At 44.3% G+C, this 24,471-nt stretch overlaps 1 protein-coding gene across 4 annotated transcripts in view; it reads left to right on the top strand.

Moving 5' to 3' along the window:
* The window catches only part of TRAF5 (TNF receptor associated factor 5), a 49,330-nt gene that overhangs the window by 17,667 nt on the left and 7,192 nt on the right, over positions 1-24,471 (top strand). For 3 of the 4 annotated variants that reach the window (XM_075997082.1, XM_075997081.1, XM_075997080.1), the window contains exons 2-8: positions 8,060-8,278; positions 9,372-9,429; positions 12,616-12,717; positions 15,044-15,208; positions 16,204-16,281; positions 16,628-16,702; positions 21,161-21,253. In XM_075997082.1, the coding sequence (XP_075853197.1) occupies positions 8,061-8,278; positions 9,372-9,429; positions 12,616-12,717; positions 15,044-15,208; positions 16,204-16,281; positions 16,628-16,702; positions 21,161-21,253 (789 nt within the window). In that variant the 5' untranslated portion in view covers position 8,060. Of the gene's footprint in view, positions 1-8,059; positions 8,279-9,371; positions 9,430-9,461; positions 9,581-12,615; positions 12,718-15,043; positions 15,209-16,203; positions 16,282-16,627; positions 16,703-21,160; positions 21,254-24,471 lie in introns of those variants that run through there. The other variant, XM_075997083.1, reaches the window with a different exon arrangement.

Genomic DNA, 24,471 nt, shown 5'->3' with positions numbered 1-24,471 from the left:
CATTGCTGGGCCTTTGGGTAGATAACATATTTGGGGAATAACATATTTGCAGCTGAATGTGGCTGTTAGGGAGTGGGCTCCTTGTGCTCCCAGCGAGGCCTGCACGGAGAAGGGAAGTGGGCAGTTTGCCTTGTGCGGCCCGTCCGCAGAGAGGGCCCGTCTGGGGGTGATGAGAGCCATGGAGGGGCCCCAGTCACTGCTGACATGCTGCCCAGCACCAAGGCTTGGGGGAGAAGTCCCCTGCTCCCACCTCCTCCCACCCTCAGTCTCCTGCCAGTGCCTCTTGTTGGCGGAACCAGCCAGAAGCCAGGGAGCCTGGGACGCAGCTCGTGGGGCCCACCCTACCCCACCTCCTGGCGCAGGCCGGGGCGCCTGAGCACACAGGCAAACGACTGGCGTGTTTCCTTCATTCCAATCCTGCTACAGTTAAGCATTAACCATTCTAGAACTTTTATGATACCCTTTGGGAAATTCTTTTTTCTCCTTTGTCTAAAAACGCCTCCCTTTTCTTCAAGACCAGAGATGATTTATTCTCTGTGAAACCAGCACAGACACCCCAGAAAATGCTAGCTCCCCTTCATCTGGGCTGCAGCAGTTTTTTGTCTTAATCTCTTTTTTTTTTTTTGAGGCAGAGTCTTGCTTTGTTGCCCAGGCTAGAGTGAGTGCCGTGGCGTCAGCCTAGCTCACAGCAACCTCAAACTCCTGGGCTCAAGCAATCCTCCTGCCTCAGCCTCCCGAGTAGCTGGGACTACAGGCATGCGCCACCATGCCCGGCTAATTTTTTCTATATATATTAGTTGGCCAATTAATTTCTATTTATAGTAGAGACGGGGGTCTCACTCTTGCTCAGGCTGGTTTTGAACTCCTGACCTCAAGCAGTCCTCCCGCCTCGGCCTCCCAGGGTGCTAGGATTATAGGCGGGAGCCACCACTCCCAGCCTTGTCTTAATCTCTGTTTGTGGTACTTGCCACCAGGATATTGTGATTTTTTGTTTCGGATTTCCTCCGCCCTTAGAAAGCCTTGAGGGCAGACCCGATCTCACAGGACCTAACACACTGGATTGGTGGAAGGCTGTGTAGACAAGCAGACTGTGGGGGTGTCTTGCCCGAAGTTTCATAGCTGGTGGGCGGCAGAGCAGAGACCAAGCCCAGGTTTCGGGTCTCATGCCCTTTTCATTCTGGGATTTGATCTGTAGTAACCAACAACTCCCTAAGAATCAACTTGAAAACCCTGGAGACATAGTTTCTGGGCTTATATCTTATAACATAATATATAAAAACATTTCCAGGCCTGGTGTGGTAGCTCATGCCTGTAATCCTAGCACTCTAGGAGGCCGAGGCGGGTGGATCGTTTGAGCTCAGGAGTTTGAGACCAGCCTGAGAAAGAGTGAGACCATCTCTACCATAAAAATAGAAAGAAATTAGCTGGACAACTGAAAATATATATATAAGAAATTAGCTGGGCATGGTGGTGCATGCCTATAGTCTCAGTAACTTGGGAAGCTGAGGCAGAAGGATTGCCTGAGCCCAGGAGTTTGAGGTTGCTGTGAGCTTGACTGATGCCATGGCACTCTAGCCCGGGCAACAGAGTGAGACTCTGTCTCAAAAAAAAAAAAAAAATTTTCCAAATTTTTCTAACTTTCATTAATCTAAACAAGATTTTGGGGGGCTATGGAGGTAGTATGGACAGACATACCACACTTTTCTGTGTTCACCCTGAGGCTAAACTCTGTAAGATATGTGTCCTTTTTGTTGTCACTAAAGGCTAAACTCATACTGCTTCAGAATGTTAGAATGTTTATTATGTGTTCCCCAGAAATGAATCAGAAGAAATATACAACTAAAGAATTTAAATTGTGGCGTCCACAGCTTTCCTCTGGAATTCCTAAAAAAATTCTCATGGAAAAGATACGTCAATTTATGAAACAAAAAGATGACGGGTAACAGAAACTCAGGGTTCTTAGGGAGCGGACGGGATGTGATTTTCTCTTGTCTTTTTTGCCTTGAGTTAATAATTCTTCAGCAGGACTCCACGCTGTACCTCCCATCAATGGCAGGGGTAAGACGCTGTTGACTGCAGCAGGGCTCTATTTTTAGTAGTTTTGATGATTTTTTGATTTGTAAGACCTAAAACTCTTTTGCTGTTCCTATTACATAAGCTATTCTACACAGAGGGGAAAGATTTTAATAAAATGGAGTGCTTACTCATTTCCACTAAATAGCTACCTGGGAATGACAGAATACTAGCTGCAAGTATCTAATTAATTAGAGAAATACACACACACACACACACACACACACACACATATATATATATATATAGAGAGAGAGAGAGAGAGAGAGAGTCTGGCTCTGTCACCCAGGCTAGAGTGCCGTGGCATCAGCCTAGCTCAGAGCAACCTCAAACCCCTGGGCTCAAGGGATCCTCCTGCCTCAGCCTCCCGAGTATCTGGGACTGCAGGCGTGCACCACCACACCCGGCCAATTCTTTCATTATTTTTTTTTAGTAGAAACATTGCCTTGCTCTTGCTCAGGCTGGTCTCAAACTCCTGACCTCAAGCAATCCTCCCGCCTCAGCCTCCCAGAGTACTAGGATTACAGGCGTGAGCCACCGCGCCTGGGAGAAATATATCTGTTAGGTATAGAAACAGCGTTTATAGTTCTGTTATTGGCTCTCGGTGATCACGGTGGGTCCAGACCTGAGAAAGCTTCAGAGGAAGGAGGCAGACCCTGCCCTGCGAGACATCCCAGCTCTGTTTATGTTCCAGAACATCGCCCTGAAACATCTGAAGTCCGTATTTTATAGCTGAACATTAGTCTTATTTTTTAAAATGTGTAATGAGATAAAAACACAGTTTGATAAACACAAATGCTGGATAGGACAACAAGAGGTGAGGGAGAGAACAGAGTCGGTGGTTGACTTAGGCACGTTGAACAGGCCCAGGAAGTACACACAGGGGTGGGGAGAGGAAGGAAGGGGCGTGCAATCCTATGGCCTCTGCTGGCTGTTCAGCAGCAGCAAGGGGACCGTCTGTGACAGTCACAGCACGCTGGGCCTGCCATTGCAAAGCTGACAAGGCACAGGCCCACACAGCAGCCCAACAGAGCAGGGCCCCTGGGGTGCTGGCGTGGCTCTTGCTGGGAAAGCCCTTAATAGGCTTTTACTTAGTTCAGGTAGGTTCAGGTGAGAGCCAATTGTGTGTTTCTCTTCACAACTTGAGTTCAGTGACCTCTTGCATTGGTAACCAGAAATTAGCCGTTGTGGGAGTATTTAACCACAGAAATCGGCAGCTGCTACAAACTGGAGCTCTTCCCCAGTTGAGATTGTTAAACATTTACTAGCACAGAGCCGCCTGGGGCTCCCTGGCCACCCTTTCAGGGGATCTGCATGGCCAAAACTATTTTCGTAGTAGTACTAAGACATCATCTGCCATTTTTACTCTTCCTTTCACGAATGCACAGAGGTGTTTTCCAGAAGCTGCATGATGTGTGATATACAACAGACTGAATGCAGCACCAGATATGAGAATCTGGCTGTCTTCTATTAAGCAAGACATTAAAGAGATACGCAAAAATGTAAAATGATGTCCCTCTTCTCACTAATTTTTTTTTTTGAAAATGGCTGTTTATCATGAAAATATTGTTTGGTTTAACACATAATTGGCTTATTAAAGTAAATTAATAAAGAGTTTTTTCTTTTAGAGAGACAGGGTTTCATGCTCTGTCACCTGGGCTGGGGTGCCAGTTGTATGATCATAGCTCACTGTAGCCTCTAACTCCTGGGCTCAAGCAATCCTCCCATCTCAGCCTCCCCAGTAGCTGAGACTACAGGTGTGTGCCACCATATGTGGCTAATTATTTTTTTTTTTTTTAGAGATAGGGTCTTGCTATGTTTCCCTGGCTGGTCTCGAATTTTTGGCCTCAAGCGATACTCTCACCTTGGCCTCCCAAAGTGCTGGGATTACAGGTGTGAGCCACTGCGCCAGGCCTAATAAAGAAATATTTTTAAAATTCCACAATTTTTTCCTTCCTTAGCACTAAAAACAAACAAACAAATAAAAAATTCCTTGATTTTAATCTCAAATATGGTAAAGATCAATAACCTACATAAACAAAAACTCTTAGGGTTCCTCAATTAAAAAATATATTTTAGAACAGTTTTAGGTTCACAGCAAAATTGCAAGATCATCTAGATTTTTTCCCATATTATCTTCTAAGACTTTTATAGTTTTGCATTTTCCATTTATATCTGTAATCCATTTTTAGTTAATTTTTTGTGAAGGATATAAGGTCTATATCTAGCTTCATTTTTTTTCTTGCATGTGGATGTCCAGTTGTTCCAACACCATTTGTTAAAAAGACTCTCTTTGTGTCATTGTGTGCCTTTGTCAAAAGTCAGTTAAGTATATTTATATGGAACTCTTTCTGGGTTCTCTCCTCTGTTCCATGGATCTGTCTGTTTTTTTGGCAATACCATACTGTCTTGATTACTGTAGCCTTATAATAAGTTTTATTTTTATTTTATTTTTATCTTTTTTCTTATTTTTTCTTATTTTTTTCTTTTTTTTTACCCTAACTGAAATTCATGTAATATAATATAATAAGTTTTAAAGTTGAGTAGTGTCAGTCCTCTAGCTTTGTTCTTCTTCATTATTGTGTTGGCTATTCATGCTCTTTGGCTCCTCCCCTTTTAAGAGTGGTATCATAGACTGTTTATGCTACTATAACAAAATGCCTCAGACTGGATAACTGTTAGAGAACAGGCATGTATTTCTCATAGTTCTGGAGGCTTGGAAGTCCAAGATCAAGATGCCAGTGGGTTTGGTGTCTGGGGAAGGCTTGCTCTCTGCTACCAAGATGGTGCCATGTTCCTGCATCCTCATATGGCAGACGATGGAAGGGCAAAAGAGCCCAGCTAGTTCCCTCGAGCCCTTTGCAAGGGTACTGATCCCATCTATGAGGGCAGAGCCCCTCATGGTTTAAAGGCCTCACTATCACATTGGGTCTTAGGTTCCAACATAGGAATGTTGGAACATTCAAATCATAGCAAGTATACAGAGGGGTCCTGAGACCACACTGCTGGAGAACTGCTGTTGTAGAGAAAGATGAACATACAGAGCTGAGTGCAGTAGATTCTTGTGCTAGGAAGAGCGTAGAACGTAGCGGAGGGGAGCCTGAACTCAGCTTTGTGCATCCTACTGCTTTGTTCTGGGGGCTGACTGAGCCTGTGGCTGCAGGGTGCATCTCTGAGAGTCCAAATTTAGATGCTGCGTGACACACATGAGAGCCTGGTCTCAGGAGAGAGACTCAGAGAGGCACAGTATGTAACACAAGGGTACAGGACATGAAGTGTCAATCTCTCTTGGGACTAGAGAACCCAGGGCAGATGAGGGCAGGTTGAAATCGGTTCTCCCAGTGCTCTGAGAGAAAGGTGGGTCTCGGTTATCAGGTCTGTGCATGTAGATCAAGAGCTGTGGCTCTCCACCTTCAGGATTAAATCCCAAGAATCCACCATGTGAAAAGGGGAACATTCCTATCTCATACTGCTCACCTGCTACACTGGAAGTTTTGCAGGAAACATGCAGAGGGGAAAAGGTAGGGCTTTGGTCTCAAACAACCCCAGGATTAAAAATTAAAAAAAAAAAAAAATTCCTCTAGTCTGCTGGGTTTCTCTGGGAGAAAGCTTTTATTTGCTGAAAGAGGCCAGCTGCTTGCTGTGCTCCATTGACACAAGCCACACCCCAGGCTTGGAACACTCCAGCAGCGAGGGGCCCAGCAGAGCACCCAGGGGAGAAAGGTCAGCAGATGCCCTGAGCAGCGCTGAGTGTTGGAGGTGGCCATGCACCCCGCCTAGCGTGTCAGGCCAGGCAGCTGCTCCCAGCCCCAGCCAACCTCATCAGCTGCAGGGAGCCAGGAGGGCTCTCAAGAGCAAGCCAGAGCAAGTGTGCATAAAGGCCAGGCCTTCTCATACCCGGCCACGGGGAGGGGCATCTCCAGGGAGCACCCCAGAGGGCCTTAACCATTTGCCAGAGACTCTGAAAGCACCACTTCCCCAACTGTACCCCAAATTAACAGCATTCTTGCTGGGGAGGCTGGGCTGTTCTTAACTAGGGGAGCAGCAGTAGAGTCAGAAGGTCCTGAAATGCCCAGAAATCGGGGATGTGTGCCATTTAGTGGAGAGATGACCTAGAGTTTTCATCACATTCTCAAAGGTAGAGGGAAGTCCTTGCTCACAAAAGGTTAAGCATCATTATATTAGAGGCCAACGCTAATTAGAAGCTGCTCTGTTGAGGGCTTTGCCAAAAGTGCATTCAATAACATTAATTCAACAAATAGCCGAATTGTTCTCCATGCTGGGCACAGTGCTAAGGCCCAGGGATACATTGATGAGCAAGACCAGATATAACCTGTGTGTCATTGAGGGACACAGATATAAATCAAGTGATCACACAAGTATATGTGTAATTTCAAACCAAGTATTGCCCTGAAGGAAAGGGAACCTGGTTCCTTTTTGTTTTTATTTTTATATATTTATTTATTGTTGAATGGGTAATGCTTTCATGTCCAAAATTTCAAAAGGATTACACAGTAAAGAATCCACCCACCCATATTGCCTGGCCACTCTCTGAAGGCCTTTGCATGTTTTGCAGACTGGTGGGGAGGCCTTCTGCTGTTAGACCAGGAGGAGAAGAGGAAGCTTACCTGAGGGTATGATGCTTGAAATGAAATTGGAAGCAGGAATATGAGTTAACTAAGTGAAGAGGACTGGAAGGGGATGGAGACATACTGTAGACAAAGGCAACAGCTTATGCAAAGGCCCTGTGGCAGGGGGAAGCATGATGTATTCGAAGAACTAAAAGAAAGCCTGTGTTTCTGGAGAGCAGAAAGTGAGGGAAGGCAGGTCCAGGATGCTGGTGGGGGAGGAGGATACAGTCTGGTACTGTGCTTAGCACTGCGGACTTTTCCCTCAGAGCTCTGGGAAGCCACTGAAAGATGAGAGGATGGAACTTTAAATCATACTTGCATTTTGAAAATATCACTCTGGCCATAGTATGGAGGTGGATCGGAGGAGAAAGCAGTTAACGGGCTCTTATTTAGTGCAGGTGAGAAACAAGGTGGTTTGGGACTTGTCTTAGTTTGGGCTGCTACAACAATACCGTCGACTGGGTAGCTGGCAAACAACAGAAATTTATTTCTCACCATTCTAGAGGCTGAAAGTCTGAGCTCAGGGTACCAGTATGGTGGGGTTCTGGTGAGGTCCCTTTTCCAGGTTGTAGACTAATTATTTTGATAATATGTAGTGATAACATGTAATAATATAATAATAACAAATGTAACAATAACATGGCAGCAAGAGGGCAAGGGAACTCTCTGGCCTCTTTTATAAGGGCATTAATCCCATTCATGAGGGCTCTGCTCTCATGATCTAACTATGTCCCAAAGGCTGCACCTCCTAATATCATCACACTGGGGGCTAGGATTTCAATATATGAATTCTGGGGGTGGGGAAACAAACATTCCTTCTTTTGCAGTCACAGTGATAGACCAATGTATAGTGTAAGAAATGTATTTGTGTCCAAGTTCCCTGCTTCTGAAAAATTGTAACAAAGCAAATATTTGTTTCAGTTCTCTCAGTGGAGTGGAAGAATAACCTGTAACAGTTTGCTTATAATGTAGGCATAGTTTATCCAAGTATGTGACCAGACAGACAGGATAATTTAATCCAATCATGTGACCAGACAGACAGACAACCTTTAAAAGGTTGATGGACAAAGAGTTGAAGTCTTGTAGAAGGCTTGTAGAGTTGATGTCTTGTAGAATCTTGCTAGAAGTCATCTGGTCCAGCTTCCAACCCAAGCACCCCAAAGACATCACCCCTTTGCAAGGAAGGAGCCCTCCAGTGGCAGGAGGTTGTCACTTCCGTTACAGTCATAACAGAATGACCATGTGCACGAAGTTCACTAATCATGAAACTATGGTTAAAACACCCGATGGCTGTAGTTGTTTTGGTGCTTGCACATTTAATTTTCCTTCCCTTCCCCGGACCTCCCCCCCCCCAGAATGGCTTATCCAGAGGAGCAAGGAGGCGTCGCCTGTGGTTTCTTCCGCCAGAATTCCGGCAACTCCATTTCCTTGGACTTCGAGCCCAATGCAGAGTACCGCTTCGTGGAGCAGCTGGAAGAGCGATACAAGTGCGCCTCCTGCCACTCGGTGCTTCACAACCCCCACCAGACGGGCTGCGGGCACCGCTTCTGCCAGCACTGCATCCTGTCCCTGAGGTGAGCGGGCAGGGCCGGCGCCGCTGGCCACCGCCCCCGAGCTCTTTCTGGCATCTTCTCAGTGCCAGCCGTGGCCACACAGTTGTACCCATGGTTTTTGGAGCTGCGGTGGTTGGTCACAGAATCATGAATACAAGGAGGGATTCTCTCAGAGCCTGTCTGGGAGGGCCTGAAGAATAATCTTCATTTTTTTATTTTTTTTGCCACTCAATTCATAGATACTCACCTTTTCTTTTCTCTTTCTTTTTTTTTTTTGAGTTATATATAGGTTTTTTTAATTTTTTTTTATTTCGGCATATTATGGGGGTACAGATTTTAAGGTTTCAATAAATGCCCTTTCCCCCCTCACCTTTTCTTAAAATTCAGATTTCACCTGTTTTTCACGGGAGAGCAGACCTAGATGTACACTCTGTCATGGGGAGCTGGCTGTGGGGAAGGGCCTGCCTCTCATGGTGACTGTGTGAGAGTCACCCTAACCTTGAGACAAAGGTGCTGTGGCATCCAGAAGGGACCTCGCTGCCATGGATGCCGTCTGCTCCTGGGCAGCTATAAAACCTGGGTCGTGCCATTTTGAGGGAGGAAACTAGGAGAGAAGAGAAGGGGGCTTTGGGCGCTCATCCTACAGGGACAGGAAGGCGGTCCTTTCACGCTGCCAGACTTTGCAAAGGGCTTGTTACAGCATGTTCTCATTCATTCATGTGTCCTTGTGTGTTCCGGGCACTTTGCTCCACTGAGCTGTCGTGCACAGAGGTGAGGAGTTAAGTATACAGTGTGGACCGGGACCAGACGTCTGCCTTCTAACGTGTCTCGGTCTAGTGAAGGAGAGAGATGTGGCCCAAAAGGAGAAGTGGACACTTAGTTCTGTCCCGGTGGCTTAGTGTTTGTGTCCTGGGGGTGGATGGGAGTTTTGCAGGCAGACTGAAAGACCAGAGAGGTTCTGAAGGAGGGGTGCAGGGGGCACCTTCTGGGTAGAGGGCCCGGCATGCGCAAAGGCAGGGAGCAGCCTGCCCGGGGCTGGAGTGCTGGGGCTGCTCTTGGAACAGCTGTTGAGGTAAACACCTAACTTAGGCTCCATTTTAATTTTTCTCCCCAGAGAGTTAAACACAGTGCCAATCTGCCCTGTAGATAAGGAGGTCATCAAATCTCACGAGGTAAGAAAGTTACTGCTTTCGTCTTTTAACAGCTCTCTGGGTGATGGAGAAGCAGCCAGTGTCCTGGGTTGAATTGGACATCGAGGTTGGAGCAGGAGAGTGGTCAAGGGGAACCTTCCTTGGAATCCATATTCCTCTGCTGGGGCGTCAGGTCAGACCCTACTCCTGCCCCTGTTTGAGGGGCTTCTTTGGGTCTTCGCTGGCCACACTCTCGCCCCCACCCTCAGGTCTCCTCTCCCGCGTCCTCCAAATAGCTCCAATCACGTTTTGCTGCTGGAACAGAAATGGAGCATGCTGTTCCCTGGAATTCACTTTGTCATCTGGTTAATCCCTAAAATTTCCTCTTATTATGATGATAATGTTTAATAATAGCTTTATTGAGATGTACTTCTATTTCACCTATCATAAAATGTACCTTTTAAAGCGTGCGATTCAGTGAGTTTTAGCATATTCACAGAGTTGTATGGCCATCACCACTATCTAGTGTTAGAGTGTTGCCATCACCCCAAGAAGAAGCCCGGGACCCAATGGGCAGTCACTCACTTTTGCCCCTCTCCCCAGCCCCTGGCAACCACTGATCTAGTTTCTGCTTCTGTGGATTTGCCTATCCTAGATATTTCATATAACTGGAATCATACACTACGTGGCTTTTTGTGGCTGGCTTGTTTAACTTAGTGTAATGTTTTCAAGGTTTATACGCATTGTAGAATGCACCTTTTCTATTCATTGCTTTCTATTGCTGACGACCATCCCTTTGTATGGATCTACCACATTGTACTTACTCATTCATCAGTTAATGGACATTTGTTTCCACTTTGGGGCAGTTATGAATAATGTTGCTATGAATATTCATGTACAAGTTTTTACATGGACCTACGTTTTCATTTTTTTTTTTTTTTTTTTTGAGACAGAGTCTCACTCTGTTGCCAGAGCTAGAGTGCTGTGGCGTCAGCCTAGCTCACAGCAACTTCAAAATTCCTGGGCTCAAGCGATCCTTCTGCCTCAGCCTCCCGAGTAGCTGGGACTACAGGCATGCGCCACCATGCCCAGCTGATATTTTCTATATATTTTTAGTTGGCCAATTGATTTCTTTCTATTTTTAGTAGAGACGGGGTCTCGCTCTTGCTCAGGCTGGTTTTGAACTCCTGACCTTGAGCGATCCGCCCGTCTCGGCCTCCCAGAGTTCTAGGATTACTGGCGTGAGCCACCGTGCCTGGCCTCATTTTTCTTGAGTATGTACCTGAGAGTGGAATTACTGAGTCAGATGGTATCTCTGTGTTTCACATTCTGAGAACCGCCAGACTGTTTTCCAGAGCAGCTGTACCAGTTCACGTTCCTGCCAGCAATGTATGAGGGTTCTACGTTCTCCAAATCCTCATCAAAAATTATTATTCTCAGTCTTTTTTGAGTATAGCCTTCCTTCCAGGTGGGTGTAAAGTGGTATTTCATTATGGCTTTGATTTGCATTTCCCTGATGGTTAATGAGGTTGAGCATCTTTTCATGTGCTTATTGGCTATTTGTATATCTTCTTTGTAGAAATTTCTATTCAGTTCCTTTTAAGATTGGGTTATTTATCTTTGTTGAATTATAAGAGTTCTTTATGTATTCTGGTTACAAGTCTCCTAGTTACATGATTTGCAAATATTTTTCTACCATTCCATGGGTTTATCTTTTCACTTTCTTGATGGTATCATTTGAAGCACAAGTTTTTCATTTTGTTGAAGTCTAACTCAACCAATTTTTTTTTTCTTTTTTTGGTTGCTTGTTCCTTTGGTGTTGTATGTAAGAAACCATTGCCTATTTCATGGTCGTGAAGATTTTCTCCCTTATAACTTCCCTTTAAGTTCAGTTTTCTTCCTTTAAAATTCTGTTACAGGGGCCAGGCGTGGTGGCTCACGCCTGTAATTCTAGCACTCTGGGAGGCAGAGGCAGGCGGATTGCTCGAGGTCAGGAGTTCGAAACCAGCCTGAGCAAGAGCGTGACCCTGTCTCTACTATAAATAGAAAGAAAATAATTAGCCAACTAATATATATAGAAAAAATTAGCTGGGCATGGTGGTGCATGCCTGTAGTCCCAGCAACTCGGGAGGCTGAGGCAGGAGGATTGCTTGAGCCCAGGAGTTTGAGGTTGCTGTGAGCTAGGCTGATGCTACGGCACTCTGGCCTGGGCAACAAAGCAAGACTCTGTCTCAAAAAAAAAAAATTCTGTTACAGGACATACAGCTAATAACCTCCTCTAGGAAGCTTTCCATGAGCACCTACTCCGATGTACATGTTCCTTCTTTGTGTTCCTTGTGATGTGTTTTGTAAATGCCTAGCAGAGGGCTGTGCTTTGCACAGTGTGTGTCTGACCCACTATCCGGGGGTGGTCATACTACAATCTTGGGACAAATCCAGTCTGCCACCTGTGTTTATATGGCCTGTGAGCTAAGTAAATGGTTTTTACATTTTTAAGTGGTTGAAAAAAATCAAAAGAAGGATACCCAGAAATCCTTACACTTTTGGAACTTCTTGTAAGTTTTAAACTATTTGAAAATAGAAAATTATTTTAAACAAAAGAATAACGGCAATGTTTTGTAGCATGTGAAAATCAAATTGCAGTGTCCATAAATAATGTTTTCTTCTACCTCCCCCACAATAAATAATGTTTTATTAGAACACAGCTGTGCCCATTCATGAAAGTATTGTATAGGGCAGAGTTGAAATGTGGTAACAGAAATGGTTGCAGTGGGGCTTGCAAAACTGAAAATAGTTACTGTCTGAGTCTTTATGGAGAAAGTTTGCCAACCTCTGGTTAGTGCTGAAATAGCAAGCCAGCACAGCTTCAGAGACACTAGTTGATGAGTAATATAAACATTTACCCTGGGACAGGAAGCTGAAAGCATCACTTTGGCCATACCCCACCTCCTCACCTCTGAGCACATGGGGTCAAGTTCATCATGAGATTTTCCTAGCTGCAGCCTGCTGCTCTGGGCCCTGGCTTGTATGTTTGGTGGCTTGTTAGATATATGTATCTGAGACAGCCGTTTTCTTTTTTTAGTGTGGTGGTGAGTGTGATATTCTAACCACTATCTGGAAGTTTCCACTCAACTTTTGAGGTATACTTGAAGACCAAACTAATAATACTTTGATCCACATTGCTGTAAAGCTTTGGAGTGCGTGAGAACTATTATGTTTCTCTTTTAGGTGTTTAAAGACAATTGCTGCAAAAGGGAAGTCCTCAATTTATACGTATATTGCAAAAACGCTCCGGGATGTAATGCCAAGATTATTCTGGGACGTTACCAGGTTGGTATTACTCGTGAACAATAAATGCCTTTGCCATTTTTCCAGTGATGCCCATTAAACCCTTTATGTGACAGTTACCGGGCTAAGTAAGGTACAAGGATTCCCTGCTAGCGATGAGTTAGCTACCGTGCTGCAGCACACAGGGGCCGAGGTGTGAGTAAGAGGGTCATTTTGTGCAGAGCGCGTGGAAGACATGCTATGTCTGCTAGACCTTAAATTGTGGGTTAGGGATCACTGAGCCAAAAGCGAGGGTGTGGGACATGCTGGACAAAAAGAACAGCCAGGCAAGGACATGTCATTTGGGAGGAACTGTGAAGGATTTGGGGTGCCTAGGGTGGGAGCCAGGGAATGACTGCAGAAAGACACAGCTGTGACAGTCCCTGCCTGAAAGCATTTGCTCTTCCAGCTGGTGCCGTGCTGGGTGTTTCCCAGCAGCTGTGGGCCCCAGCCTCGGCCTGGCAGGGATTACGATCTAAGGCGGATCACTCAGACCAGGACAGAGATAGGATGTAATTTAAAGGGGAAGCTTTGATAGGAGATGCAAGCCAGCAAGGTGTAGGGAAGCGTAGGTGAAGGGAGTTGAGTGCCTTTCAAATGAAACTCCTGAAGCTGCTCTTCTGTCTAGCTGGGGAAGGTTGTTAAAATGGGAAGCTAGACATGTGGCTCTGCCCGGCAGGCCCGTATCAGTTTTGATCACACTAGGAATGGATAAAACTCAGGCGTCTCTAATCTTCCAGGGAGATTAGAGATTCGCTTGGAGGCTGCTGAAATTTCCCCTTCACACCCACACATTTAGGAACATGTATCTCAGATGATTCATTCTTTTCTCACATACCTCCAGATCCCTTAGGCGAGGTTATAAATGTGTAAATGATTTCTTTGTTAACCCAGGGATTTTGTTGGAGGTTCATGGAACTTCTTTGTGTTTTCGGGTGTCCTCTGCCACTTGTTTTAAATAGTCGGGTCCCAGAGCAAGGCTCTTTTCCAACTTTGTTGTCACTGTGCCTGCAAAGGAAATGAGATTCAAATGGACCATGGAACAGCTTTAGTGACCAGATCCCAGGCTTCTAGAGAACAAGGGCTGGTTTCTTTCCACCTGTTTCTTTTATATCTGCCCTCATCCTTGTCTCCCTTCCCCTAAGATAAAGTGTAGGGTATTAGAAGAAGCAGAGTTTTGATGAGTGTTGACTGTCTGGGTGAGAGTCAAGGAGTAGTAACAGCAATGAATTTTAGAGAAGATGTGGATTTCAACTTTCACCACCATTTGTTTCTTACTACCAGAGGCGAAGAACAGCTATAATATTCATTTATCTCACTGTCAAAAAACTGTTTGCTCTCTTTTCCTTCAGAGAAGGAGCCAGCAAACTCTTTCTGTTAAGAGCAAGACAGTTAAAAAAAAAAAAAAAGCACAAGATAGTAAATATGTTAGGCTTTGCAGGCTATACACAGTCTCGGTCACCATCACTTAGCTCTCCCATTTCAGAGGGAAAGCAGCTATGGACAGTATGTGAAGGAGTACATATGGCTGTTCTCCAATAAAATTTTATTTATAAAAATAAGCGGTAGGCCAGATTTGGCCTGTGAGCCTGAACTTGCCAACCCTGTTTTAAAGGATCTTGCGGGGAGACAAGTTCACTAAGATTTTGGTAATGTGTCAGTGTCAACAGTAATTTGCAGTGATCCAAAGGTTTTGATTGAAATATGCCTGCTTTTGAAAAATCTAGAATGTGAAGAGCCCTGGAATGAACACTGTCCATGTCACTGTTTTCTGATATTCTGGTTCAGAATATTTCCTGATTTTACAAGTCTGACCATCCCTAGCTTCTCTCGGGCCTGTATTTCCTCTGTCTCCTTTCCTTCACTACTTTGGGCACTAGTTACCTCTCCCTTCCTCTTTCTTTCTCTTGATCCTTTCCCTTCCCTCATTGAGTTAGGGTATGACCTTCCCTCCTTCCTTCATTTTTCCTGCGTCCTGTCTTTTGCCACCTGCTGTGTGGAGACCAGTTCTTGGTGCCGGAAAATAGGGATAGAGAGAGCACAGAAGAAATAAAAATGTGCTTGAAAGGCTGGCAAACTAAGGAAAATATTCAAGAACTAACCTGAGAATAAGAGTATGTTGCTGGATCATCTAAAAAAAAAGCGTGGCATACACCTCTTTCCCCATCATCCCTGTCCTCCTGATTCCTTCCACACAAGGCTGGCCTCCACGGCCTCCAGTCGGAGCAGCCCTCCCCACACCCTCTGCTCCCCTGAGAGGCTGCCCCACCCCCCACCCCGCGGCCCCCTGCTCATCCTCCCTCCCTCCTGCTGCCCCTGTCTGTTGCAGGACCATCTTCAGCAGTGCTCATTTCAAGCTGTGCAGTGCTCTAACGAGCACTGTCGGGAGCCAGTCCTGCGGAAAGATCTGAAAGAGCATCTGAGCGCGCACTGTCAGTTCCGAGAGGAAAAATGTCTTTATTGTAAAAAGGATGTGGTAGTCATCAATCTACAGGTAAAAAAAAAAAAAAAAACCCCAAACACACACACACACATATATATACACACACACAACAGTCGTCTTTATGAGGCTAAATTCTGCCTGAGTGGTCACAGCGAATCAGGTGTAGGATACCAGAAGAACCTCTCTGCGTTTATTTTTGTACAGAATCAGGTCTAAAGAATTAGTTTGTCTGAGAGAAGTTCTGCGAAAACCTTAAAAGCTTTCTGCTGGCAGAACTCCATGTATCCACTGGCAAAAATGCGATGGAGCACCTGCCGTGTGCGGTGGTGGAAGGAGCGATGCCAGGTGCTGGGTGTCAGGGAGGCGGTGACAAAGCCTGCCCTCCTGATTCTGTGACCTGCCTAGAGAGACAGGGCGGGGGCGTGGAAAGAGAGCGTGGCCACCTCTCGCATGAGTGAAGGAGCCGTGGCCATGATTCCCCAATCCGCCTTCTTTGAGTCCTGTGCTCTCTCACCTGCTTTTGGAATAATTGGAAAATTCAATTTTTTAAATTGAATTCATTTATGCCAAGAAAACGGACATCTTCAACCCTTTTTTATTTTTTAATTTTTTTTTTTGAGACAGAGTCTCGCTTTGTTCCCCAGGCTAGAGTGAGCGCTGTGGCGTCAGCCTAGCTCACAGCAACCTCAATCTCCTGGGCTCAAGCAATCCTCCTGCCTCAGCCTCCCGAGTAGCTGGGACCACAGGCATGCGCCACCATGCCGGGCTCATTTTTTTTCTATATATATTAGCTGTCCAATTAATTTCTTTCTATTTATAGTAGAGACGGGGTCTCGCTCTTGCTCAGGCTAGTTCCGAACTCCTGACCTCGAGCAATCCTCCCGCCTCGGCCTCCCAGGGTGTTCAATCCTTTTTAGAACTAGGCCATGACTTGCCGTAGAGAGTAAGCCACATGACATACATCCCCAAAGAGACGTCAGTGTAGTCGCTGCGAGCCCTTAAACGAGAACCCTTGGCTTTGTTTTATCGCGCTTTCTCTGTTTCAGAATCACGAGGAAAACATGTGTCCCGCGTACCCAGTATCTTGTCCCAACAAGTGTTTGCAGATTATTCCAAGAACGGAGGTAACTGTAAATAATGCTCTCTGTAGATTTTATTAGCATGTCAGATACGGTTTTAGTAATCATTGTGGCCTGTGCGTGATAAAATCCCACAGGCAAGAGCTCAAGGCTGAAATGACACCTGTGATAACGGTGTCTCTGTGTTCCCTCCCCTTGTCCCCGTGAGCTTTCCCGAGTTTGCACCATAGCTCTCCCTCTCCAGGCATTTCTCCCTCTGCCGGCCCCTCCCTTCTTCCCAACCGCCCCCACCTCCCCCTCCCCGGCCCCCCACTTGCTGCAGCCATACCCGATACCCGGCAGCTGGGGTGTAGGTGATGAGCTTCTAGAGCTTGAGGCTGTCGTTTCCTAGGTGGAGGAACACCTTGCTGTATGTCCTGAAGCCGAACAAGACTGTCCTTTCCAGCACTATGGCTGTACCGTGAAGGTATGGGATGCCCTTCTCCCTTCGGTTTCTGCCTCTACATTCTGTTGTGTCAGCCACTTGGCAAATCATTTTACTCTTGGATATCATGCAGAAAGTGCAGAAGGACATCTAATTCTGAGAATTTTTAAAAGGACTGTAATTGTATTAGGGCTTTCCAGAGAAAAAGAACCAATAGTGTATACATACATGTGTGTGTGTGTATATATATATATATAGAGAGAGAGAGAGAGAGATTGATTTTAAGGAATTGGCTCACATAATTGTGAGAACGAGCAAATCCAAAATCTGTAAGGGCAGGCCAGCAATCTGGAAAAGCAGGCGGCTGGAGTTTCTACGTTAGTCTTGAGAAGTGCTGCTTCTTCAGGAATCCTTAGTGTTTGCTCTTATGTCCTTCAACTGATTGGATGAGGCCCACCCACATCATGGCAGGTAATCTGCTTTATTCAGACTGATTGCTAGTCATATCTATACCTTAACAGCAATATCTAGACTAGTTTTGACCAAACGGCTGGGCAGCATGGCATAGCCAGATTGATACATAAAATTAACTATCACAATATTTTATTTCTAATTTGTGACTCCATTACCTCCACCTGGTTTTGGAACTTTCTGAAGCCACTCCTCCCACAGTTACAGACCCTGGTCTTGTGGTACCTCTGTACTTCATCAAGTATTTTGGAACAAAATTGACTTAAATCACGTTTTAAAATGTTCTTATTATCATTTTAATACTTTTTAAAATAATCATTCAGTGAATTATATAAAATAAAAATGAAGTTTGATCTCTACTGTAGTCTTTCTAACAGATTTCACATGGATCAAAGTTTAGGCCCTAAAATGCTATGTTCTGTATTATTATCCCATATTTCCTTTTTTTTTTTTGAGACAGAGCCTCACTTTGTTGCCCAGGCTAGAGTGAGTGCCGTGGCGTCAGCCTAGCTCACAGCAACCTCAAACTCCTGGGCTGAAGCAATCCTGCTGCCTCAGCCTCCCGAGTAGCTGGGACTACAGGCATGTGCCACCATGCCCGGCTAATTTTTTTTATATATATTAGTTGGCCAATTAATTTCTTTCTATTTATAGTAGAGACGGGGTCTCACTCTTGCTCAGGCTGGTTTCGAACTCCTAACCTCGAGCAATCCGCCCGCCTCAGCCTCCCAGAGTGCTAGGATTACAGGCGTGAGCCACCGCGCCCGGCTTCATATTTTCTATAAACCTAAAGTTACTCCAAAATAAAAAATTTATTTTAAAAATCATGAAAATACTAGAAGAAACAGTGAATTTTTTATTCTTAAAATAAAGAAGCCCTTTTTTAGATGGCTAACACAAAACCAGAAGCCACATAATTTTGATAAGTTTAATCATAAATATTAAAAAGTTGTATATGATTTTTAAAAATACATTAATAAAGTCAAATGGCAAACCACAAACTTTGTAACATATGACCAGACAAAGAAAGGGCCATTTTCTTTAATATATAATACAACGTACTTTTACATGTGAGTAACTTATTCGACTTAATACAAAAATAGGCACTGCAATGCAGTATATGGGCAGTTCCAGAAAAAAATTCATTTGGCTGATATATGAAAAGATGCTCAATTTCACTCCTAAATAAATGTAAATTATAACAAAAAATAAAATGTCACTATCAAATTGACAAAGAGTAAAACATTTACGATATCCAACTTTTTGAGGGCAATTTGGTTATATTTATGAAAATAAAAAATAAGCCCACACATTGACCCTGCACTTCTGTTAGGATTTATGTCACAGATATCCTTTCATAAGTATACAATGATTACATACATACACAAACACACACAGATGTTTATTATAGTATTATTTGTATAGCAAAAAAAACGACCAAAAACTAAAAACAACCTATGAGACCATCATTAAAATAACAGCTATGTAATTATGTATTCATATTTTGGAATAGTATGCATCTAATAAAAAGAATGGGGTATATGAAAAAAAACATTTCAATGTCAGGAAATCTGCAAGAAGGGAAAAAAAAAGAAAAGTAAAATTAATTATTAAAATTTTTTTAAATAAAAAAAATTAAATAGTATGTTCTAATTAGTGTTAAAAATGTATATAGTGGGAGGGGGAGGAGGGGATGGGTGTATACAACCACAACGAGTAAGATGTGCAACATTTGGGGGATAGACACGCTTGAAGCTCTTACTCAAGGGGGGAGGGGGCATGGGCAACATATGTAACCTTAACACTTGTACCCCCATAATATGCTAAAATTAAAAAATATATGTATAAATAAAAAATGTATATATATCTTAGCTGATGCTGGCGAGTAAGACTATAGAAGTGGGCATGGAAATGAAGAAAAGGGGCCTTTTACTTTTCATTCTACATCTTGTCATATTGTTGGACTTAAGCATATATTCCTTTTATTTCAAAAAAAACTGTATATTATGAGAAATCTTTTTTTTTTTTTTTTTTTTTTTTGAGACAGAGTCTGACTCCGTTGCCCAGGCTAGAGTGAGTGCCATGGCGTCAGCCTAGCTCACAGCAACCTCAAACTCCTGGGCTCAAGCAATCCTCCTGCCTCAGCCTCCCGAGTAGCTGGGACTACAGGCATGCGCCACCATGCCTGGCTAATTTTTTCTATATATATGTTAGTTGGCCAATTAATTTCTTTCTATTTATAGTAGAGCCGGGGTCTCACTCTTGCTCAGGCTGGTTTTGAACTCCTGACCTTGAGCAATCCTCCCGCCTGGGCCTCCCAGAGTGCTAGGATTACAGGCGTGAGTCACCGCGCCTGGCCTATGAGAAATCTTTTTTAAAAAAATAAGCGAAGAGTACATAAATTTGTCTTGTGGTTGCAAAAAGGATAGGGTTTATGTTTCTAGTGCATGAAATGCAGGATTGCTTTCCAGCTCTGGAAGGGATCTTTAGAGTCAGGGCCAGACCTCCAGTTGGGTTGTATTCCAGAACTTACCTCGGTACCAGAGCTTGGAATCCTGGGTGAGTTATTCTCTGGACACTTATTTGGGACAAACTGTTAACCAAAGGGGCCAACCCTAAACTGAAGGGAAATCGATGAAAAATTATTTGCTTAAACTGCATGGATCACCTGGAACACCTAACATCTGTTTTTACTAGTAATATAGATAGTTTGCAAATGAATACTTTAATGATCAGGGGGAAAGCAACCATTTCTTCTTGCAAATATATTCTGTGATTTTGAGGGCAACAAATTTGTGTGACCTGAGATTAAAACCAGGTTGCGTGCCTCCTGCTCACGGCAGCAAGATGGTGATGGGAGTCAGCATAGAAATGTGCTTTGGCTTAAAACTGATCTGGGGCGGGCGCGGTGGCTCACACCTGTAATCCTAGCACTCTGGGAGGCCGAGGTGAGCGGAGTGCTCAAGGCCAGGAGTTTGACACCAGCCTGAGCAAAATCGAGACCCTGTCTCTACTAAAAAAATAGAAAAGAAATTAATTGGCCAACTAAAAACATATAGAAAAAATTAGCAGGGCATGGTGGCGCATGCCTGTAGTACCAGCTACTCGGGAGGCTGAGGCAGAAGGATCGCTTGAGCTCAGGAGTTTGAGGTTGCTGTGAACTAGGCAGACGCCACGGCACTTTAGCCCAGGCAGCAGAGTGAGACTCTGTCTCTCAAAAAAAAAAAAAAAAAAACTGACCTGGAGATAACATACCAAGGAGATAGGTTTATATGGTAATAGTTAAGAAATGATAATAATGGCACTTAAGGCCAGGTATGGTGGCTCATGCCTGTAAACCTAGCACTCTGGGAGGCCGAGGCGGGCAGATCGTTTGAGCTCAGGAGTTCAAGAGCAGCCTGAGCAAGAGCGAGACCCCGTCTCTACTAAAAAAAATAGAAAGAAATTAGCTGGACGACTAAAAGTATATATATAAAAAATTAGCCGGGCATGGTGGGGCATGCCTGTAGTCCCAGCTACTCGGGAGGCTGAGGCAGGAGGATTGCTTGAGCCCAGGAGTTTGAGGTTGCTGTGAGCTAGGCTGACACACCATGGCACTCTAGCCCAGGCAACATAGTGAGATTCTGACTCAGAAAATAAAATAAAATAAAATAAAATAAAATAAAATAAAATAAAATAAAATAAAATAAAATAAAATAAAATAAAGTAAAATAAAATAAAATAAAATAAAATAAAGGCATTTAACCCACAGTCATATACTCCCAGAGCAAGGGAGGAAATCAGCACTGAGAATTTTAACAGTGGCCTGATTCTCTTTCTCTGTTAAGTTTAAGATGGTCTCACAGGTACTATAGATTCCTATTTTATAGGGGACCCAGTGGAGTCATTTTTCCTGCAGCCTACGTAGAAACAGGTGCATGTTTATTAAATGAAGCAAAGTTGTTAAGACTCTGCTTTAGCAGAATATCCTACGACCTCTCATTTTCCGAGCGTCTCAACAAGCGACTTATTTGTCTCTTCCTATCCAAGGATAAGCGGGCGAGCCTGCAGGAGCACGAGCATTCCGCCTTGCGGGACCACATGCTTTTGGTTTTGGAAAAGAACCTCCAGTTAGAAGAACAGGTAAATGTTCAAGAGTGTAAATATAACATAAGGGAGGGAATGGAATTCCTGGGATTTGCCTGCTCCGTCCTGGTATTTTTCTGTTCTCCTTTGTTTCAATATAAGTCAACGGGAGGTAGGTATTTTTCTACTAAGTGGCCAACAGGCTCCTAGGATTGTAGAACATTAGAATTGGAAGGTGCCTTTGAAATCTTTGGGTCCCGTCCCCTCATTCAACAGATGAAGTAACAAAGCTCAAAGAAATGTTGATGTGTTTTAACTTGTAAGTAGCATAATTCAATCTCAAACTCAAGTTCTCTGATCCTAAGTCCAGTGCTCCTCACCATTCACCATGACTGCCTCTCAACAGCCTGTCCACACACACCCTGCTTAATGTCTGGCACCTAGTAGGTGTTTGATGTTTTTAAACTAAATTAATATTACCATGAAACAACTGTTGGCTACCTGTTCTAGGCACTGTGGGTTTTATAAATTTTGGAGTAAATCTAAACTCCTGTCCTTAAGAAGCTTTGCAACCTGGTAAATAGGTACATACATACTTATGTCACTGAGCTGTGATTATCAAGTGAAATTATATGTGCAAATGCCTGCCCTAGTGCCTGTGGCATACATAGTAACCTCAACAAATGCTGGTTTTATTGAGCAATTGTTATAAAAGTGAATTATTTTGCTAGAACATCTCAGAAGATAAGACTTTTCAAGCCCACATAGGGAAGAAAAACCATCCATCTTCAAAGAAGGAGCTGAATTTTACTACTGTGAATTATTTTATGATGTCTGATCCATATTAAAGTAGGTATGTGAATTTTGGGGTCAGATTCTAAGAAAATTAGGCTGATTAAGTGGTAGCTTTGGAAGAAGGCATGCTGCCTAGTAGCCGTTCCCAAGTTCTTTCTGTATCGGTTGTCTCATTCATGTGTTCATTCAGCAAACATCTGCCCTATGTCCGGTACATTGTTTGTTGCTAGGGACACTGAGTCAAGGAAGACATAGCCTTTACCCTTGAAAAACTCACAGAAATGGAAACAGGTGAGCTGCCGTGCCTCACAGCACATGCCGTAACTCAACCTGGGGATCAGAGGCTGCAGCAGTTTGCTCTGGGGGAGTTGGGGGAGACTTTGCACGGAAGGACATCCAAGCTGCATCTTGAAGGGAGAAAGTTTTATCAGTTAAAATGTTATGGAACAGCCAGGCATGGTGGCTCACGCCTGTAATCCTAGCACTCTGGGAGGCCGAGGCCGGCAGATTGCTCGAGGTCGGGAGTTTGAAACCAGCCTGAGCGAGACCCTGTCTCTACTAAAAATAGAAAGAAATTAATTGACCAACTAAAATTATATATACAAAAAATTAGCTGGGCATGGTGGCACATGCCTGTAGTCCCAGCTACGCGGGAGGCTGAGGCAGCAGGATCGCTTGAGCCCAGGAGTTTGAGGTTGCTGTGAGCTAGGCTGACACCACGGCTCTCACTCTAGCCTGGACAACAAAGTGAGACTCTGTCTCAAAAAAAAAAAAAGTTGTGGAACGAGGATGTACAGAATGGGAGAGCTTGTGCCAAGGCAGAGAGGCATGACAGATGCTGATAAATCCAGGAAATGGGATTTTAGGGTTACTGAACTTCCGAGTGTGAAATCAGGAATGGTTGGAGACTGGTGTGTTGGATCCAGATGGCAGTGGCCTTCCATGGAAGCTAAGTTTTGGACACTGTGCATTCAATTATTATTTTTTTTCATTTATACTTGCCTTGTTTCAGAAAGGTTTTAAGGGCCAGAGGTTTGGACTAATGTTTGTCAGTAATATGGAGCTGATGGAGGCTTTCTAATTGGAAAATACTTTGCTAGCTACTTGTTTGGTTTTTAAAAGTGAAATAGCTGTTAATAGCACAGTGCTTGGTAAGAGTTGAAGGCTCTAGAGCCAGAATGCCTTGGTTTGCAGCCCAGCTGCACACTGACTATATGAGTTTGGGTGAGCCACTTCTCCCCAGCTTCCTGATTTGTAAATGGGGTTGTAGTGAGGGTAAAATGAGATAAAATATTTAGGCTTTTAGCACTGTGCCTGACTCATATTAACATTTCAGTATTAGGTGGAAGCCGGATGCTGGAGACGAAAGTGAAGGCTGAACCGAGGCCTTGGCAGTGGGCTGGAGAGAGGGCATCAAGAGACGTTCTGAGGTTGAACGACACGTTGTCAGCTGGGAAGGCGGGGAACATGGTGTTGTTATTAACTGGGATTGCCACTACAAGAACAGGAGCAGGTTAGAGGTGAGGGTAGGGGGAGGAGATGCTGAGTTTGCTTTTGGTCAGGTGGGTAGGTAGAAATCAGTTCTAAGAGTCTACAGAGAGGATTCTGGAGCCAGAGAGCAAAGGTTTGTTTAAGGTGTTTGTGAATTCATTCATAAAATGTGTATCAGGAGCTTCTCTGTGGGTCAGGCACAGCACTAGGCTCGGGGGATAAAGAAATAAGGGAGACATAGTCTCAAAAAACAGTTTAGTAGGCTGGGCGCGGTGGCTCACGCCTGTAATCCTAGCACTCTGGGAGGCTGAGGCGGGTGGATCGCTTAAGGTCAGGAGTTCGAAACCAGCCTGAGCAAAAGTGAGACCCCGTCTCTACTATAAATAGAAATTAATTGGCCAACTAATATATATAGAAAAATTAGCCGGGTATGGTGGCGCATGCCTGTAGTCCCAGCTACTCAGGAGGCTGAGACAGGTGGATCGCTTGAGCCCTTGAGTTTGAGGTTGCTGTGAGCTAGGCTGACGCCATGGCACTCACTCTAGCCTGGGCAACAGAGTGAGACTCTGTCTTAAAAAAATAAAGAAAGAAAAAAAGAAGTTAGTGGAGGGAAAAGGCCAAAACAACAAGAAAAAAAAAAAAAGAAGCCGGGCGTGGTGGCTCACGCCTGTAATCCTAGCTCTCTGGGAGGCCGAGGCGGGCGGATTGCTCGAGGTCAGGAGTTCGAAACCAGCCTGAGCAAGAGCGAGACCCCGTCTCTACTGTAAATAGAAAGAAATTAATTGGCCAACTAATATATATAGAAAAAAAAATTAGCCGGGCATGGTGGCGCATGCCTGTAGTCCCAGCTACTTGGGAGGCTGAGGCAGAAGGATTGCTTGAGCCAGGAGTTTGAGGTTGCTGTGAGCTAGGCTGACGCCGTGGCACTCACTCTGGCCTAGGCAACAAAGTGAGACTCTGTCTCAAAAAAAAAAAAAAAAAAGAAAAGA

This window comes from Microcebus murinus, chromosome 23 (genome assembly GCF_040939455.1).
Source record: "Microcebus murinus isolate Inina chromosome 23, M.murinus_Inina_mat1.0, whole genome shotgun sequence".
In the NCBI taxonomy this organism is placed as follows: Eukaryota; Metazoa; Chordata; class Mammalia; order Primates; family Cheirogaleidae; genus Microcebus; species Microcebus murinus.
The sequence above is the reverse complement of the archived record's forward strand: the minus strand, read 5'-3'. Positions and strand labels throughout refer to the sequence as shown.